Consider the following 21,812-nt stretch of genomic DNA (forward strand, 5'->3'; position numbering starts at 1 on the left):
ATGAGCAGTGTCGGCAGACAATGATGTAGCCTCTGTCTCGAAGTACGGGACTACATGTTTATTTCAAGCTTCAAGTTTTCTTTTATACTTTGACCAAAGCATTAGGTCAGAGGTTTGACATTTTTAGTTTCCCCCACCCAGAGTTACTGTCTCCAGAAATCATTGTTGCCCTACAAACAGAGTTCCTGCTTCAGCAATTCTCTCAGAATCAGCTTTACTATCTATTATCTACTTCCTCTTATGTGTCTTATACTTAACTTGTGATTACATTGTAACTCATGCTACATTCCTCAGTTTATTTTTTATCTTTCTAAATCCTGTTTGCCCCTAGCATCTTAAGATCACTATCTCCTAAAAAGGTTTCTAGCTATTCTTAATTATTCCTAAACCCTAAGCTCAGCAAACTTCTTTTGCCATAAATATTCCCCTCACAAACAGGTCTCAGGTAACAGTCCTTCCCATGGCCTCAAGCTGCGGCCTACATGCTCATCCTGGAGCATTCTTTGTAAAGATCCTTGAACAAATGCCAATAGTTACTTTATAGATTATTTTCTGGGCACAACAGCAGAAGGCTTTGTGCTTTCTCATGCTTCTCTCAAGAACAATAAGCACCTTAATATTCTTTCCAGTCAACTCAACCGAAGAAAGGAAAGAACAAGTCAGAATCACAAGACCTAACTCCTTCATCCCAGGGCCGTGCCTGCGGAATGAGGAGAGGGCATTGGGGCCATGCCTCCATTTTGTCAGTAATACCTAACGCAGCTCCTGACAATGCACCTATAGGCACATATTTTTGACAAAGGAGGCAAGAATATACAATGGAGAAAAGACAGCTTCTTCAATAAGTGGTACTGGGAAAACTAGACAGCAACATGTAAAAGAATGAAACAAAAACATTTTCTAACAAAATACACAAAAATAAACTCAAAATGTAGTAAAGATTTAAATGCAAAGCCAGGAACTATAAAACTCTTAGAGGAAAATATAGGCAGTACTTCTTTGACATAAGTCACAGCAAGATGATTAGTAACAAGAAGAGTGCCTGGAGGCAGGCTTTTCTCAATGAGATTGAAGATCTATTGCTTGTACTTCTTTTTAAATTTTTGCTTCCTCTTTATTTCATATATCAGTACACTAATTTTTTATTTAATTTCATATTTTTAGTATTTTATCAAATTACAATTGATATCATTTATCAATACCACCCACTCCAGTGTTCTTGCCTGGAGAATCACAGGGACGGGTGGGCTGTCATCTCTGGGGTCGCACAGAGTCAGACACGACTGAAGTGACTTGGCAGTAGCATAATGAATTATATTTTGCTTTTAACTTTGTACTTTGTATATTACATATATCTTGCTCAATTTTAATTCTGGGTAGTATTCCTTGGGTTATTCCTTGAAATACTATTGGTGCCTCTGCAGACACACTTACTTAGACAAAGAGTTCCATTTTGAATCAATAAAAATAGTTTAGAATCCTATTTATGCCACTTGATAGCAATAGTATACTTACTTTGACTTTCATTTCTTCACATTTTTCCAACTAGCAATATTTACATATTTTAACTTTTATTTCTCCACAGTTTTCCACAGTTACACTTTTGTAATTTTTGACTTTAATAACTATAGGGTCATATAATAATCATCTCTCGTCCTCATCTCCTGTGAGAACATCAAAATTACAACTTGCTGCTGAACAACCTTCGACAGGAGAGTGTAGGATCCTACCAAAAATAGATACCCCACATCCAAGGGCAAAGGAAAAGCCCCAGCAAGATGGTAGAAGGGGAAAAATTGCATTTAGAATCAAATGCCATACCCGCCAGAGATGCTTGGAGGGCTCAAACAAACCTTGTACACACCAGGACCCAGAGACCCCACAGAGACTGAGCCAGAACTGTGTTTGAATGTCTCCTGTGGAGGTAAGGGTCAGCAGTGGCCTGCCTCAGGGCATGAGCTCTGGGTGCAGCAGACCTGGGTATGGCATAAGCCCTCTTGGAGGAGGTCACCATTAACCCCACCATAGAGCTGCCAAAACTTAACACAGAACTGGGGAGACTCTTGGAGAGCTCAAACAAAAACTTTTGTGAGCCAGGACCCAGAAGAAAGGAGCAGAGAGACCAAAAGAGACAGACCCAGACTTGCCCGTGAGTGTCCAGGAGTCTCCAGCAGAGGCATGCGTCAGTGGAGGCCTGCTGCAGGGTTAGGGGCATTGAGTGCAGGAGTGCATGCATGGGATATTTTTAAGGAGATCACCATTATCTTCATTACCTCCGCCATAGTTTGATCTCAGGTCAAACAACAGGGAGGGAACACAGCCCTGCCTATCAACAGAAAATTGGATTCAAGATTTCTTGAGCATGGCCCGCCCATGAAAACAAGACCCAGTTTCCCCCTCAGTCAGTCTCTCCCATCAGGAAGATTCTATAAGCCTCTTATCCTTCTCCATCAGAGGCCAGACAGAATGAAAACCACAGTCACAGAAAACTAACCAACCTGATCACATGGACCACAGCCTTGTCTAATTCAATGAAACTATGAGCCATGCAGTGTAGGGCCACCCAGGATGGACGGGTCATAATGGAGAGTTCTGACAAAACGTGGCCCACTGGAAAAGGGAATGGCAAACCACTTCAGTATTCTTGCCATGAGAACCCCAAGAACATTATGAAAAGGCAAAAAGATAGGACACTGAAAGATGAACTCCCCAAATAAGTAGGTACCCAAAAGGCTATGGGAGATTAGTGGAGAAAACAAATCGAGAAAAAATGAAGAAGGAATGGGTAGGCCTATCCCTTCTCCAGGGGATCTTCCCGACCCAAGAATTCAAACTGTGAATTCCTGCATTGCAGGCTGATTTTTACCAGCTGAGCTACGAGGGAAGCCCTCCCTATAGTTCTGTTCAGTCAGTTCAGTTTCTCAGTCATGTCTTACTAGGCTTCCCTGTCCATCACCAACTCCCAGAGCTTACTCAAACTCATGTCCATTGAGTCGGTAAAGCCATCCAACCATCTCATCCTCTGTCATCCCCTTCTTCTCCCATCTTCAATCTTTCCAGCATCAGAGTCTCTTCAAGTGAGTCAGTTCTTCGCATCAGGTGGCCAAAGTATTGGAGCCTCCCCTTCAACCTCAGTCCTTCCGATGAATATTTAGGACTGATTTACTTTAGGATTAACTGGTTGGATTTCCTTGCAGTCCAAGGGACTCTCAAGAGTTTTCTCCAACACCACAGTTCTAAGGCATCAATTTTTTAGCATTCAGCTTTCTTTATAGTCCAACTCTCACATCCATACATGACTACTGGAAAAACTATAGCTTTGACTAGATGGACGTTTGTTGGCAAAGTAATATCTCTGCTTTTTAACATGCTAAGATTTTAGATTGATCCAGGTATTAGATTGACCAACTGATCTAGGTTGGTCACAGCTTTTCTTCCAAGGAGTAGGTGTCTTAATTTCATGGCTGCAATTACCATCTGCAGTAATTTTGGAGCCCAAAAAGATAAAGTCTCTCACTGTTTCCATTTTGTCCCCATCTATTTGCCATTAAGTGATGAGATGGGATGCCATGATCATAGTTTTTTCTGAATGTCGAGTTTTAAGCCAGTTTTTTCACACTCCTCTTTCACTTTCATCAAGAGGCTCTTTAGTTCTTTGCTTTCTACCATAAGGTTGATATAGTCTGCATACCTGAGGTTATTGATAGTTCTCCCAGCAATCTTGTGCTTCATCCAGCCCAGCATTTCACATGATGTACACTACATATAAGTTAAGTAAGCAGGGTAACAATATACAGCCTTGACATACTCCTTTCCTGATTTGGAACCAGTCTGTTATTCCATGTCCAGTTCTAACTGTTACTTCTTGACCTGCATACAGATTTCTCAGGAGGCAGGTCAGGTGGTCTGGTATTCCCATCTCTTTCAGAATTTTCCACAGTTTGCTGTGATCCACACACTCAATAAAACAGAAATAGATGTTTTTCTGGAACTCTCTTGCTTTTTTGATGATCCAACGGATGCTGGCAATTTGATCTCCAGTTCCTCTGCCTTTTCTAAATCCAGCTTGAACATCTGGAAGTTCATGGTTCACATACTGTTGAAGCCTGGCTTGAAGAATTTTGAACATTACTTTACTAGCACGTGAGATGAGTGCAATTGTGTCATAGTTTGAGCATTCTTTGGCATTGCCTTTCTATGCGATTGGAATGAAAACTGACCTTTTCCAGTCCTGTGGCCACTGCTGAGTTTTTCAAATTTGCTGGCATATTGAGTGTAGCACTTTCACAGCATCATCTTCAGGATTTGAAAGAGCTCAGCTGGAATTCTGTCACTTCCACTAGCTTTGTTCATAGTGATTCTTCCTAAGCCCCACTTGACTTCACATTCTAGGATGTCTGGCTCTAGGTGAGTGATCACACCATTGTCGTTTTCTGGGTCATGAAGATCTTTTTGTATAGTTCTTCTGTGTATTCTTGCCACCTCTTCTTAATATCTTCTGCTTCTGTTAGGTCTGTACCATTTCTGTCCTTTATTGTGCCCATCTTTGTATGAAATGTTCCCTTGGTATTTCTAATTTTCTTGAAGAGATCTCTAGTCTTTCCCATTCTCTTGTTTTCCTCTATTTCTTTGCAATGATCACTGAGGAAGGCTTTCTTATCTCTCCATGCTATTCTTTGGAACTCTCCATTCAAATAGGTATATCTTTCCTTTTCGCCTTTGACTTTTGCTTCTCTTCTTTTCTCAGCTATTTGTAAGGCCTCCTCAGGTAACCATTTTGCCTTTTTGCATTTCTTTTTCTTGGGGATGGTCTTGATCTCTGCCTCCTGTACGATGTCATATACCTCCATCCATAGTTATTTAGGCACTCTGTCAGATCTAATCCCTTGAATCTATTTGTCCCTTCTACTGTATAACTATATGGGATTTGATTTAGGTCATACCTGAATGGTATTTGTTTTCCCTACTGTCTTTGACTTAATTCTGAATTTGGCAATAAGGAACTTATGATCTGAGCCACAGTCAGCTCCCAGTTTTGTTTTTGCTGACTGTATAGAGCTTCTCCGTCGATAGCTGCAAAGAATGTAATCAATCTGATTTCATAATTGACCATCTGGTGATGACCACATGTACAGTCTTCTCTTCTGTTCTTGAAAGAGGGTGTTTGCTTTGATGAGTGTGTTCTCTTGGCAAAGCTCTGTCAGCCTTTGCCCTGCTTCATTTTGTACTCCAAGGCCAAATTTGCCTGTTACTCCAGGTATCTCTTGGCTTCCTACTTTTGCATTCCAGTCCCTTATAGTGAAAAGGACATCTTTTTTGTGTTTTGGTTCTATAAAGTCTCGTAGGTCTTCATAGAACCATTCAACTTCAGCTTTTTCAGCATTACTGGTGGGGGCATAGATTTGGATTACTGTGATATTGAACAGGTTGCCTTGAAAACGAACAGAGATCATTCTGTCGTTTTTGAGATTGCATCCAAGTACTGCATTTCAGACTCTTTTGTTGGCTATGATGGCTACTCCATTTCTTCTAAGGAATTCTTGCCCACAGTAGTAGATATAATGGTCATCTGAGTTAAATTCACACATTCCAGTCCATTTTAGTTCACTGATTACTAAAACGTTGATGTTCACTCTTGCCATCTCCTGTTTGACCACCTCCAATTTGAGAAGGAAATGGCAACCCACTCCAATATTCTTGCCTGGAGAATCCCAGGGACGGGGGAGCCTGTTGGGGTGCCGTCTTTGGGGTTGCACAGAGTCGGACACGACTGAAGCGACTTAGCAGCAGCAGTAGCAGCAATTTGCCTTGATTCATGGACCTAACATTCCAGATGCCTATGCAATATTGCTGTATACAGCATCAGACCTACGAACATTATTGCCATACATCAACATGAATCAGCCACAGGTCCACACATATCCCTCCATCATGAACCACCATCCCTTCTCCCTCCCCACTCCATCCCTCTGGATTGTCCCAGAGCACCAACTTTGTGTGCCCTGCTTCATGCATCAAACTTGCACCATTCATCTATTTTTCATATGGTAATATACATGTTTCAATGCTATTCTCTCAAATCGTTCCATCCTCACCTTCTCCCACGGAGTCCAAGTGTCTGTTCTTTACATCTGTGCCTCTTTTGCTGCCTTGCACATAGGATCATCATTACCATCTTTCTAAATCCCATATATACACGTTAATATACCATATTGGTGTTTCTTTCTGACTCTGTGTAATAGGTTCCAATTTCATCCACCCCATTAGAACTGACTCAAATGTGTTATTTTTTATAGCTGAGTAATATTCCACTGGGTATAACTTCTTATTTGAGCTCTCATTGGCCTGGCTATAAACTAGACCTTGGCTATAAACTAGACCTGGCTGTAAACTAGATCTTTACCAATATCTTCAATCCTTCTATCATATAGATTTTATAACTCATTACCTTCTAATCTTTTACCTATTTCCCTCCAGAACTACAAATCCTCACTGTGCCTCCTATCCATTGTTTATTCCAACCTTTGTAAGTCCTCCCCTTTCTCCCATCTCCTGCTGCTGCTGCTAAGTCACTTCAGTTGTGTCCGACTCTTGTGCGACCCAATAGACGGCAGCCCACCAGACTCCCCATCCTTGGGCCTTGTTAACTCCTAGCAATACAAGCCTACCTCAAAAAATAAGAGAAACATCAAATAAACCACCTAACTTAATACCTAAAACAACTAGAAGAAGAACAGAAGAACCCCAAAGTTAGTAGAAGGAAAGAAATCATAAAAATCAGAGCAGAAATAAATGAAAAAGAAACAAGGGCGACTATAGAAAAGGTCAACAAAACTAAAATCTTGTTGAGAAGATAAATGGATAAACTGTTAGCCAGACTCATCAAGAAAAAAAAGGAAGAATCAAATCAATCAAATTAGAAATGAAGATGGAGAAATCACAACAGACAACATGGAAATACAAAAGAGACTATGAGCAATTATATGTCAATAAAATGGACAACTTGGAAGAAATGGACAAATTCTTAGAAAAGTATAAACTTCCAAAACTGAACCCGGAAGAAATAGAAAGTCTTAACAGACTCATCACAATTATGGAAATTGAGATCATAATTTAAAAAATCTTCCAACAAACAAAAGTCCAGGATCAGATGGCTTCACAGTAAATTCTACCAAAAATTTAGAGAACTAACAGCTATCCTTGCTCAAACTTTTCAGGAAAATTGCAGAGGAAGGTAAATACCCAAACTCATTCTATGAGGCCACCATCACCCTGATACCAGACAAAGATGCCACAAAAAAGTGAGCATTACTGTTATTACTTCTGTGTATATTGACATATTGACTGTTATGTGGGTTATGACGATTTTCCCCAGTTTTTTTTTACTGGTCTCAACTTGTTTGTGAATTTTCCTGAAATAGAATCTCAAGTTACATTTCAGAAAGAATTCATATTTTTCTGATTATGACATTTTTCATGCTTTATACTTTTAAATGAGATAATATTATATTTTACAATCTATTTTTGTTTAGTAGTACAATTAAATGGTGATCTTCCCTGGTGGCTAAGATGGTAAACGTCTGTCTATAATGCAGGTAGACCTGGCGTCAATCCCTGTGTCGGGAAAATCCTCTGGAGAAGGAAATGGAAACCCACTCCAGTAATCTTGCCTGCAAAATCCCATGGATGGAGGAGCCTGGCAGGCAAAGAGTCAGACACAACTTCACTTTTACAGTTAAATATTTTATTTTTAATTTTCATAGTTTTCAAAATTGCTCATTCTTTTCAACATCTTGTGAAGAGAATTGACCTGTATTTCTTTTTATTCTGTGATTATCCTCAATATATATTTGTTTTTGTTGATATTTTCTCATTTTATTTTTTTACAATTTTGACTAAATACATATAAAATAAAATTTACTATCTCAGCTTCTTTAAAGGAGTATTAAGTACATTTTTATTGCTCCATATTATAGGTTAACACACATATTCAATATTGGTTTTTCTTTTAATGTCCACAAATAATTGACATCCAGAGAATAGTTCCAAACAAAGCTCTAACTCAAACTGATTTTTTACTTTCTTTTTCTTGTTTTGGACTAACTTGAAGGATACTGTTGACAGTGTCTTATGTTGAATGGTAATGCTTTCTTTTTGTTATCAATATTAGTTCATATTTAAGAATAAGTGTTACTCATCTTTTAATACCCTACTCCAGTTATTGAGTACAGTTTTCCTGTGCTATACACTAGATACTCATTAGTCATCTATATTATATATAATGTGTGTATATGTAGATCCCAATATCTTAATTCACTCATCATCCCTTCCCCCACCCCATAGTAGGACTATACATTTGTGTTCTACATCTGTGTCTCTATTTTTGCTTTGAGAATAAGTTCATCTGTAACATTTTCTAGATTCCACATGTAAGTGATATTAAATGATATTTGTTTTTCTCTTTCTGACATACTTCACTTTATATAACAGTCTCTAGGTCCATCTATGTCTTTGCAAATGGCACTGTTTCATTCCTTTTCGGGCTGATATTCCATTGTATATATATACCAAATCTTCTTTTTCCATTCCTCTCTGGATGGACATTTGGGTTACTTCGATGCCCTGGTTATTGTAAATAGTGCTGCAATGAACATTCAAGTGCACATATCTTCTTTAATTATTATTTTCTCCAAGTATATGCCCAGGAGTGGGATTGCTGGGCCATATGTTAGTTTAATTTTTAATTTTTTGAAGAATCTCTATATTGTTCTCCATAGTGACTGTATCAATTTACATTCCCACCAATAGTGTAGGAGCATTCTGTTTTCTCCACACTCTCTCCAGCATATATTGTTTGTAGAATTTTTTATTGTGGGCATTCTGACTGGAATGAAATCATACCTCACTGTAGTTTTGTTTTCATTTCTCTAATACAACAGATTGGTTCCAAATAGGAAAAGGAGCATGTCAAGGCTTTTTATTGTCACCCTGCTTATTTAGCTTATATGCAGAGTACATCATGAGAAATACTGGGCTGGAGGAAGCACAAGCTGGAATCAATTACCAGGAGAAATATCAAAAACCTCAGATATGCAGATGACACCACCCTTATGGCAGAAAATGAAGAACTAAAGAGCCTCTTGATGAAAGTGAAAGAGAAGAGTGAAAAAGTTGGCTTAGAGCTCAACATTCAGAAAACTAAGATCATGGCATCCAGTCCCATCACTTCATGAGAAATATGTGGGTAAACAGTGGAAACAGTGTCAGACTTTATTTTTCTGGGCTCCAAAATCACTGCAGATGGTGACTCCAGCCATGAAATTAAAAGACGCTTACTCCTTGGAAGGAAAGTTGTGACCAACCTAGACAGCATATTAAAAGCAGAGACATTACTTTGTCAACAAAGGTCCATTTAGTGAAGGCTATGGTTTTTCCAGTGGTCATGTATGGATGTGAGAGTTGAAATATAAAGAAAGCTTAGAGCCAAAGAATTGATACTTTTGAACTGTGGTGTTGGAGAAGACTCTTGAGAGTCCCTTGGACTGCAAGGAGATCCAACCAGTCCATTCTGAAGGAGATCAGCCCTGGGATTTCTTTGGAGGAAATGATGCTGAAGCTGAAACTCCAGTACTTTGGCCACCTGATGCAAAGATCTGACTCATTTGAAAAGGCCCTGATGCTGGGAAAGATAGAGGGTAGGAGGAGAAGGGGACGACAGAGGATGAGATGGTTGGATGGCATCACCAACTCAATGAACATGGGTTTCGGTGAACTCTGGGAGATGGTGATGGACAGGGAGGCCTGGCCTGCTGTGGTTCATGGGGTAGCAAAGAGTCAGACACGACTGAGTGAATGAACTGAACTGAATACTTAAGTGATGGTGAGCATATTCTCATGTGTTTGTTGGCCTTCTGTATCTCTTAATTGAATAAATGTCTACTTAATTCTTTTGGCCATTTTTTGACTAGGATGTTTGTTCTTGTATTTTGTTTGCTTGTTTTGTTTTGTTTTTTTCTGGTAAGGTGCTGCACGCACTAATTGTATATTTGGGGATTAATTCCTTTTCAGTTGCTTTGTTTGCAAATATTTTCTCTATTTCTGAGTGTTGTCTTTTTGTTTTGTTTATGGTTTCCATTGTTGTGTAAAGGATTTTAAGTTTCATTAGATCCCATTTATTTATTTTTGCTTTATTGTAACTTGTACTATTCGAGGAGATGGGTCAAAAAAGATCTTGCTGTGATTTATATCAAAGAGTGTTCTGCTTCTGATTTCCTCTAAGAGTTTTATAGTGTCTGACCTTACATCTAGGTCTTCAGTCCATTTTGATCATGGTGTGGTGTTAGGGAGGGTTCTAATTTCATTCTTTTATATGTATATGTCCAGTTTTCCCAGAACAACTTATTGAAGAGACTGTCTTTTCTCCATTATATGTTCTTGCAAAGATAAGCAGACGTTGGGTCAAAGAGTACAAACTTTTAGTAATAAAACAAATAAATTCTGAGGATGTAATGTACAGCATGGTGATTATAGTTAATAATACTGTATTAGAGGAACTAAAAAGCCTCTTGATGAAGGTGAAAGTGGAGAGTGAAAAAGTTGGCTTAAAGCTCAACATTCAGAAAATGAAGATCATGGCATCCGGTCCCACCACTTCATGGGAAATAGATGGGGAAACAGTGGAAACAGTGTCAGACTTTATTTTTCTGGGCTCCAAAATCACTGCAGATGGTGACTTCAGCCATGAAATTAAAAGACACTTACTCCTTGGAAGGAAAGTTATGACCAACCTAGATAGCATATTCAAAAGCAGAGACATTACTTTGCCAACAAAGTTCGTCTAGTCAAGGCTATGGTTTTTCCTGTGATCATGTATGGATGTGAGAGTTGAACTGTGAAGAAGGCTGAGTGCCGAAGAATTGATGCTTTTGAACTGTGGTGTTGGAGAAGACTCTTGAGAGTCCCTTGAACTGCAAGGAGATCCAACCAGTCCATTCTGAAGGAGATCAGCCCTGGGATTTCTTTGGAAGGAATGATGCTAAAGCTGAAACTCCAGTACTTTGGCCATCCCATGCGAAGAGTTGACTCATTGGAAAAGAGTGATGCTGGGAGGGATTGGGGGCAAGAGGAGAAGGGGACGACAGAGGATGAGATGGCTGGATGGCATCACTGTCTCGATGGACTGAGTGAACTCCAGGAGTTGCTGATGGACAGGGAGGCCTGCCGTGCTGTGATTCATGGGGTCACAAAGAGTCGGACACAACTGAGCTGCTGATCTGATCTGATCTGATATACAAGAAAGTTGCTAAGAAAGTAGATCTTATATGATTTCACCTCAAAAAAGGAAACGGTAACTATGTAATGTGATGGAGTTGTTAGTTCATTCTATGGTGGTAATCATTTTGCAACATACAAGTGTGAAATCAACATATTGTACAACTTAATTTACAAAATTGTATATGTCAGTCATATCTCAATAAAGCTGGAGAAAATAAAACCTAAACAAGAATAGAGTAACTCATTACCACCTCCTGCCACCCCCATCCCTTCCTCTTGGGCATCAAAATTTGTTCAGAGAAAAGGGATTATAATATCTTTGTTTTCATTTTCTAAATTGTATATAAATGCTAGTATTTCAAAAGTAACATCTCTTTATTTTATGGCTGAATACTAGTCTATTGTATGCATATATATACAACACCTTCTTTATCTTTTCATCTGTTGATAAACACTTAGGTTGCATCTATATCTTGGCAGTTGTAAACAATGTTCCATAAATATTGGCATGCAAGTATCTTTTCAAATTAGTGTTTTCACTTGCTTCAGATAAATACCCAGGAGTGGAACTGATTGATCATATGACAGTTCTATTTTTAGTCTTTTGAGGAACCACAAAACCATTTTCCAGAATGGTTGCACCAATTCACATTCTCAGCAGCAGTGTACTAGGTTCCTTTTGTCTTAATTCCCCCAACTTTTTTTATGGTCTTTTTGATGATAGCCATTCTGACACAGGTGTGAGGTAATATCTCACGGTGGATGGACTGGGATGGTATCACGCTAAGTGAAATAAGTCAGCAACAGAAAGACAAACACTGTATGCTATCACTTTCTTAAGGAATCTATAAAATGAAAGAAATGAATATAACAAAACAGAAACAGGCTTACACAATTAAAGAACAAACTAGTGGTTACCAGGGGGAAGAGAGGAGAGAGGGGGCAAGATAGGGGTGTACAACCCTTGCCATTCTCTCTGAGTGTATGTGAGTGGGATAATGCTGGGTTTTTTTCACTTCATGGGGTTTCTCTTTCTCTCATACATGGTAAGTCAAGGGTAGGAATACCGTTACCTTAACGTTTTTATTTTAACACACTTGGAAGAAATACCATAAAGTTACTAATGTCTGGATGTGATTCTTCCTTAATTTCTTGAGTCACTAAAAGTGTCATACAGTTTTTACATTCCTTGGATACAATTCTTACATCACCATTTAACCTCATATCTCCTTTCACTCAGTCATGTTTCTTAGAGTCTTAAATACTGCTCTACTTAAGTTGAGTCTTACATACTAAGGTCATTGATACCCAAATTAATCAGCTTGGAGCATGCCACAATTCATGATAAAATTAGTAACTTTTCAGTCATCTCAACAAGGATTGACTGAATGAAAAATTTTGTGAATGTGGTAAAACTAATAAAATGTTTATACCTTTAACCTTAAATACTAAAGCTAATCACTGAATAATGACTATGATCCTGACCCACCAATTGTTCTTGTTTACTGTCTTAGAGATGTTTAATAACCTCAGTTCTCTATAGGTGATACGCCCTTCACATTGTATGATAATATGCTATACAAGTCAGTTTTATTGCATATAATTAGTGTGTTCTGTTCATCAGTCCCAAGGGTAACTTTTCTTTGTGTAGTTTTGCATCTTTTACCTTCTCAGTGAATCCCTTGAATGTGTAAGTAAGTAAATAAATTATAAAAGAAAGCCTCTTCAATTAGTGTGTGAAATTAACTATAAAACATCTCCCTACTTGGAGGATATGCCAACACTTTTGTCAAAAGTGCCTGGATTTTTTCTAATTCTATTTCAACATGTAAGGAATATAAGAATGTATTATACTAATAATATATATGATATCATTTGGATTTATTCATGTAAATTCTAGAGAATTTATCTTATTTTGGCTAAAATCAAATAAAGTAGCTTCTACTACCTAAGTCCAGAATGTTGGCCTCAGTTTAAATTTTCATACAAGAGTGAGGTAGGAGCGGAAATTTTACAGAAGCATAGAATACATTCCACATTTTGGCATTGAGTTATAACTTAAAAGCTATTTTTCTTTCAATTTCTTGCTGAAATAATATTGTTTAGACTTTGAGTAGATTGATAATCCATTTTCTCTCCCTTTTCACATCTTAGGCAAAAATACAGGACAATGCAGGAAATAAGGTAAGTGCTTTAGAGGTTGGATCTTTTGTTTTAATTTGTGAATTAAGGTAATTCTCTGGAAATCAAAGGCAGATATTTATAAGCGGTTTGATTTTTTTCTTTCTGGATAATTGTTTTTCATCTTTTTTGTATAGAAATATAACATATATAAATGGTGTCTATTCATAAAATGATTTAAATCTGTCCATTGGGGTTTTTATTAACTGCATAAACTTTGAAAAAGTTGAGAAAAGAAGACTAATAAAATGATATCAAAAAAGAGACATCCTCACTTCTAATCAAAATTTGGCCACATTTTAGTTATCAATTTCTTCTACAAGATTATATCCTCTTAAAAAAATACATCCATTCATTAATTAAAAATAGAAGTTATTAAGATACTTATTAAATGAGAATATATGTGAAGAAGAACAGATTATTTTCATTTAGCAGACAATAATATTAAGCAGCATTTGACACAGAAGATATCATTAATTACTCTAAATCTTTCCTCATTTAATTCTGGAAATTATTGTGATATTCACACAAACCCTCTGGATTAGATCATATTTTATCTTTTGCTTCTGCTGCTGTGAAGTCGCTTCAGTCATGTCCAACTCTGTGCGACCCCATAGACGGCAGCCCACCAGACTCCTCTGTCCCTGGGATTCTCCAGGCAAGAACACTGGAGTGGGTTGCCATTTCCTTCTCCAATGCTTGAAAGTGAAAAGTGAAAGTGAAGTCGCTCAGTCGTGTCTGACCCCTTCTCGACCCCATGGACTGCAACCTACCAGACAATCCCATCCATGGGATTTTCCAGGCAAGAGTACTGGAGTGAGTTGCCATTGCCTTCTCCATTTATCTTTTTTTTTTTAATATAAATTTATTTTAATTAGAGGCTAATTACTTTACAATATTGTATTGATTTTGCCATACATCAACATGAATACCCGCCTTTTTTTGTTTGTTTGTTTTTTTTTAATATAAACAGGGGTACACGTGTTCCCCATCCTAAACTCCCCTCCCACCTCCCTCTCCATCCTATTCCTCTGGGTCATCCCAGTGCACCAGCCCCGAGCATCCTGTATCATGCATCAAACCCAGACTGGCGATTCATTTCACATATATTATACATGTTTCAATGCCATTCTCCCAAATCATCCCACCCTTTCCCTCTCCCACAGAGTCCAGAAGATTGTTCTGGATACATCTTTTTAATGGCTGGTGTCTCTTTTGCTGTCTTACTTTTTTGTTTGTTTATTTTTACAGAGTTATCATTACCATCTTTCTAAATTTCACATATATGCATTAGTATACTGTATTGGTGTTTTTCTTTCTGGCTTACTTCACTCTGTATAATAGGCTCTAGTTTCATCCACTTCATTAGAACTGATTCAAATGTATTCTTTTTAATGGCTGAGTAATACTCCATTGTGTAGATGTACCACAGCTTTCTTATCCACTCATCTGCTGATGGACTTCTAGGTTGCTTTCATGTCCTGGCTGTAATAAACAGTGCTGCAATGAACACTGGGGTACACGTGTCTCTTTCAATTCTGGTTTCCTTGGTGTGTATGCCCAGCAGTGCAATTGCTGGGTCATAAGGGAGTTTTATTTCCAGTTTTTTAAGGAATCTCCACACTGTTCTCCACAGTGGCTGTACTCGTTTGCATTCCCACCAACAGTGTAAGAGGGTTCCCTTTTCTCCACACGCTCTCCTGCATTTATTGCTTGTAGACTTTTGGATCACAGCCATTCTGACTGGCATGAAATGGTACCTCATAGTGGTTTTGATTTGCATTTCTCTGATAATGAGTGATGTTGAGCATCTTTCTATGTGTTTGTTAGCCATCTGTATGTCTTCTTTGGAGAAATGTCTATTTAGTTCTTTGGCCCATGTTTTGATTGGGTCATTTATTTTTCTGGAGTTGAGCTGTAGGAGTTGCTTGTATATTTTTGAGATTAGTTGTTTGTCACTTGCTTCATTTACTATTATTTTCTCCCATTCTGAAGGCTGTCTTTTCACCTTGCTTAGAGTTTCCTTTGTGGTGCAGAAGCTTTTAAGTTTAATTAGATCCCATTTGTTTATTTTTTCTTTTATTTCCAATATTCTGGGAGGTGGGTCATAGAGGATCCTGCTGTGATGTATGTCGGAGAGTGTTTTGCCTATGTTCTCCTCTAGGAGTTTTATGGTTTCTGGTCTTAGGCTTAGATCTTTAATCCATTTTGAGTTTATTTTTGTGTATGGTGTTAGAAAGTGTCCTAGTTTCATTCTTTTACAAGTGGTTGACCAGTTTTCCCAGCACCACTTGTTAAAGAGATTGTCTTTTTTCCATTGTATATCCTTGCCTCCTTTGTCAAAGATAAGGTGTCCATAGGTGCGTGGATTTATCTCTGGGCTTTCTATTTTGCTCCATTGATCTATATTTCTGTCTTTCTGCCAGTAACAAACTGTTTTGATGACCGTGGCTTTGTAGTAGAGCCTGAAGTCAGGCAGGTTGATTCCTCCAGTTCCATTCTTCTTTCTCAAGATTGCTTTAACTATTTGAGGTTTTTTGTATTTCCATACAAATTGTGGAATTATTTGTCCTAGCTTGTGAAAAATACCGTTGGTAGCTTGACAGGGATTGCATTGAATCTATAGATTGCTTTGGATAACATACTCATTTTCACTATATTGATTCTTCCAATCCATGAACATGGTATATTTCTCCATCTATTAGTGTCCTCTTTGATTTCTTTCACCAGTGTTTTATAATTTTCTACATATAGGTCTTTTGTTTCTTTAAGTAGGTATATTCCTAAGTATTTTATTCTTTTCATTGCAATGGTGAATGGAATTGTTTCCTTAATTTCTCTTTCTATTTTCTCATTATTAGTGTATAGGAATGCAAGGGATTTCTGTGTGTTGATCTTATATCCTGCAACTTTACTATATTCATTAATTAGCTCTAGTAATTTTCTGGTGGAGTCCTTAGGGTTTTCTATGTAAAGGATCATGTCATGTGCAAAAAGTGAGAGTTTTACTTCTTTTCCTGTTTGGATTCCTTTTATTTCTTTTTCTTCTCTGAACGCTGTGGCCAAAGCTTCCAAAACTATGTTGAATAGTAGTGGTGAAAGTGGGCACCTTTGTCTTGTTCCTGACTTTAGGGGAAATGCTTTCAACTTTTCACCATTGAGGATAATGTTTGCTGTGGGTTTGTCATATATAGCTTTTATTATGATAAGGTATGTTCCTTCTATTCCTGCTTTCTGGAGAGTTTTTATCATAAATGGATGTTGAATTTTGTCAAAGGCTTTCTCTGCATCTATTGAGATAATCATATGGCTTTTATTTTTCAGTTTGTTAATGTAGTGTATTACATTGATTTGCAGATATTGAAGAATCCTCGCATCCCTGGGATAAAGCCCACTTGGTCATGGTGTATGATCTTTCTAATGTGTTGTTGGATTCTGATTGCTAGAATTTTGTTAAGGATTTTTGCATCTATGTTCATCAGTGATGTTGGCCTGTAGTTTTCTTTTCTTGTGGCGTCTTTGTCAGGTTTTGGTATTAGGGTGATGGTGGCCTCATAGAATGATTTTGGAAGATTACCTTCCTCTGCTATTTTCTGGAAGTGATTGAGTAGAATTGGTGTCAGCTCTTCTCTAAATTTTTGGTATAATTCAGAAGCCATCTGGACCTGGGCTTTTGTTTGCTGGAAGATTTCTTATTACAGTTTCAATTTCCGTGCTTGTGATGGTCTGTTAAGATTTTCTATTTCTTCGTGGTTCAGTTTTGGAAGCTGTATTTTTCTAAGAATTTGTCCATGTCTTCTAAGGTGTCCATTTTATTGGCATATAATTGCTGGTAGTAGTCGCTTATGATCCTTTGTTGTCTGTTGTGATCTCTCCGTTTTAATTTCTATTTTTATTGATTTTTCTCCCTTTGTTTCTTGTTGAGTCTGGATAATGGTTTGTCAATTTTATTTATCCTCTCAAAGAACCAGAGTTTATCTTTTTAAATCACCCTAAGAGACAGCTATTAAGGAAGCAACACATAATTGTACTATACAGGCTTAAATTCTGACATAGAAACTAAAGAAAGGAAAGGAAACATAGAATGGTAAGAAATTTTAGATACAATATATGATAGATTTTAAAAGAAAGCTGACTATTTGGACATGTTGAGAAAAAGCATTATTACCATCAATTGAAAGTTTTACAGTAATTTTATCTGTTAGGAATCATGTAAATGGTAAACTTCGTATGGAAGTACTACATCTTATCTACAAGGAGGCTAAGAAGACATGCAGAAGATTAAAAAAAAAAACTATATATGCCCTCTTCATATATAATTTCCATAGATTTTAAGTGAATTCACAAACACTCTAAATTTATTCATGCATTTAAGACTAAGACCTTGTAGTGGATATTCATTATGATAAAGTTGAAAGTAGCAAAGGTGTTGAATGTAAAAGGCTTTGGGTTCAACATCCCATTGAATTACCAACACAGTACATCTTCATTGCCTATGAACTTTAAACTTTGTAGAAATATAAATGCTTAGATCTCACCCAAGGGATTCAGAAGGATTTTATCTGTTGTGTCTTTATAATATTTATCTTCACTAAAGATTCAACATATTTCTATTAAAAAGCTGAGATATAGATATGTACCTCAGAAAAAATTTTAAGCCTCAATTTCTTTCTCTAAAAAGTGGGGATAGTAATACTCTACTCATAGAGGGGTTTGCAGATATTAACAAGAAAATTTATGTACATTCCCAAACACGGTGCTTAGCATATTGTTGGCATAAATTTCATGTTAGCTTCTCTCTCATCTTTTTTTTTTTTCTTATTGACTCTCACATCCAATCCTATTAATTTTTTTAAGCTCTTTTTCTCTAGGTTTGATAAAACCCCTATGAGAAAAATGGGGAACCACTCAATGCAGAGTTCATTCTTTTGGGTCTGACAGATGACCCTGTATTCCAGATTGTAGTTTTTCTCTTTCTATTTTTTCAAATATGTGTTCAGTGTGACAGGAAACTTAACCATTATCCTTCTCACTCTGCTAGATTCCCACCTTAAGACACCGATGTATTTCTTTCTACACAATTTCTCCTCTTTAGAAATTTCATTCACAACTGTTTGCATTCCAAGGTTCTTGGTGAGCCTTGTCACAAAGGACAGAACTACTTCCTATATGAGTTGTATGACTCAGTTCCCCGCCCCCCCCCGGGAATCACTGAATTTTACATTCTACCTGCTATGTCTTAATGACCATTATGTGGCCATATGTAAACCCCTCCATTACACCACTCTCATGAGCAATAGAGTTTGCCACCAACTTGTACTCAGCTCTTGGGCAACTGGATTCCTGATGATCTTTCCTCCAGTGATCTTAGGACTCAAGTTGGAATTCTGTGATTCCAATGTCATTGATCATTTTATTTGTGATTCTTCTCCCATCCTACAGATCTCTTGTTCAGATACACATTTCCTAGAGCTCATGTCTTTTCTCTTGACTATGGTGACACTGATGGCCGCACTGATGTTAGTGATTCTCTCCTATGCTTATATCATCAAGAAAATTCTCAAATTCCTTTCTGTCCAACAAAGGACCAAAGCCTTTTCTACCTGTTATTCCCACATGATTGTAGTTTCCATTTCTTATGGAAGCTGCATCTTCATGTACATAAAAGCACCAGCCAATGACAGAGTGACCTTAAACAAAGGAGTAGCTGTGCTCAATACCTCAGTTGCCCCTTTGCTGAATCCCTTTATTTATACCCTAAGAAACCAGCTAGTGAAACATGCCTTTAAAAATATGGCCCAGATGGTTTGGTTTACTTCAAACAAATGAGAAAATTCTAAAATGTATAAAGGAAAAAAATGTTTTCCTTTTAATCTTGGTCTAGTTTGTCTTATTCTGTCTATATTTTTAGGTTATATAGCAATTTCAGCCAACTTAGGGCCTCCTTCCAAGCTATCATTTCCTGCTAGAATTTCTGCTCTACAAATCTGTTCGTTTATCAATTTCAGGAATGCAGTATTTTAAATGTGATATTTTTCACAGATCACATTGTAAGAAACAAATGTTTTCAATAAGGCTTTCTATGAGCTATGTGTGAGATAAATTTTCAGGACTTGGCATGTTAATAAAATGTATGGAGCTGTAGTTATAGTTTTTGAACAAAACTGACTACTTGAAAGAAATGATGAAATCAATTATTTAGTTAAAAAATAGTTCAATTATAATAGATATAGTATTATGCTCCTGAGAATATAGTTTCATAAGTGTCATAATTTTTAATGTGTGAACAGATTGTATAAATTATAAAGTAAAATATGTTTTCACAGAGTAAGATAATACATTTTGATTATTCTTTATGTGATGAATAAGAAAATAGTCGTATTTTATATGACCCCAAATGAAAATATTTTTAATTACACTGCTAAATTTTGAGTTTCTGAGAGATATTGTCTACCTATACCTATGAGTTGAATTATAATGTAAGAATTTGCTGCATTGTCTTACTTCAAAACCGAAGTACAGTCTATGTCTTCCATAGAATTTTCCTGCTTGAATAAAGCTGCTTTCACTATCTAAAACATTCCTTATTTGAGTTCAATAATTATTATTCTATACAATGGCAAATTGCAGTTTACTATTCTATTCTAGTTTCTATTTCCAACTGAGCCTTTGGTACTGTTACTGGTCATGCTACTGATACAAACTAAATCTCAGAAAGGTCAGTGGAGTCACTAAGTCTTTTCTTTCTGCTAATCAAGTTGATTCTATGTACAGTATTGCTATACTTTGAACAAAAGAAATGTGGGAAAGAAAATATAGTATAAATTCCCTAAGATAAAAAGTGATGTGTACACCCATGGCAGATGCATATTGATGTATGGCAAAACCAATACAAAATTGTAAAGTAAAAAAATAATAATAATAATTTAATTAAATTAAATTTTAAAAAATAAAATAAAGTGGTATAGCAATGAAAAAAAAGTGATGTTTGTAACTTATTGAAGCAAAAATCAAATGAATTCTAGAGATCAAATTTACAGAGTCTGCAAGAGATAAGTTATTGAATTTTCTCTAAAAGCCAGGAGAAGATTGGCTCCATATAGTATACATATAATTACATGCCTTTTGAGTTCTCTTGCTTTCTTTTACAGTGCAATTACCTAGATTTTTCTTTGGAATTTGAATTGGTTTAGAGGAGTATCTGAGAATACGGAAAAATATTTCTCAGCATTCCAAGATGGTGGAGAAATGGATGGACATGGAGTGCATCTCTCTCCATGGATGCATCAGGAGTACATCCACAGATGGAACAGTTCTCTCACAACACTGGCTGAACACTACCAGAAGACCTTGGTCATTGGAAAGGACTGTATGGATCCAAGAATAACTAAGTAGAATAAAATAACAGAAGGTAGAAGGAAAAGGAGGGAAAGAAGGACTGCGCCTGCACCCCGGGGTGGGGGAGCTGAACCAGGAGAGAGATTCCCACATCTGAGGAAGGCCCCTCACTGTTGAAGAATTTGGTTGAGACAGAAAGGAAGCATTTGAGGCTGTCAGAGGAGGGTTAAGCAGCAGATCTGTGTCAGACTGGATAGAGTGAGAACCACACAGACATTGGTGCCACAACCCTATATACCCCAGACTAGAATCAATGTTCACCAGCTCTCACAGAGGCTGGGAGCTGGAACTGGAGCATTGCACCTGAATGTTCTTTGCCGCACAATTTACAGCACCTTGGACATGGAAGGAATATAAATATCCTTCAACATAAGAATGGATAATTAAGATGTGCTATATATATACAATGGACTATGATTCACCTATCTAAAGGAAAAAAATAGTGCCATTAGTAGAATTATGTATAGATATAGAGACTGTCATACAGAGTGAAGTTAAGTCATAAAAAGAAAAACAAATATCATATAATATCACTTACATGTGGAATCTAGAAATATCACACAGATGAACTTATTTACAAAGCAGAAATAGAGACACAGATGTAGAGAGCAACTGTATGGATACTATGGGGGGAAAGAGTATTAGGATGAATTGGGAGATTGGGATTAACATATATACATATAATGCATAAAACAGATAACTAATGAGAATCCACTATATAGCACAGAAACCTCTACTTAATACACTGTGGTGAGCTGAATGGGAAGGAAGTTCAAAAAAGGGAGGGGTTATATGTATAGGTAAACCAAATTCATTTTGCTGTATAGTAGAAACTAACAGCATTGTAAAGCTACTACACTCCAATAAGACTTAATTTAGAAAAGAATAGTATAAAACTCCAAGCAGTGCTTAAGAATGATAGCCTATCAATGTACTGTATTGTATTAATATCAACATAT

At 37.1% G+C, this 21,812-nt stretch overlaps 1 protein-coding gene across 1 annotated transcript; it reads left to right on the forward strand.

Annotated features, from left to right (window-relative positions):
- Positions 1–13,428: 13,428 nt before the first annotated feature.
- Positions 13,429–19,284, forward strand: LOC138987033 (olfactory receptor 6C76-like; the record flags this gene model as incomplete). The annotated part of the gene is given in 3 exon segments (XM_070367003.1): positions 13,429–13,458; positions 18,348–18,434; positions 18,436–19,284. Coding segments are annotated over 3 exon segments (966 nt in total), but the record flags the coding sequence as incomplete, so codon positions are not given.
- Between the last annotated feature and the right edge of the window lie 2,528 nt (positions 19,285–21,812).

Source organism: Bos mutus, unplaced genomic scaffold, assembly GCF_027580195.1.
Source record: "Bos mutus isolate GX-2022 unplaced genomic scaffold, NWIPB_WYAK_1.1 CTG481, whole genome shotgun sequence".
Lineage (NCBI taxonomy): Eukaryota > Metazoa > Chordata > Mammalia > Artiodactyla > Bovidae > Bos > Bos mutus.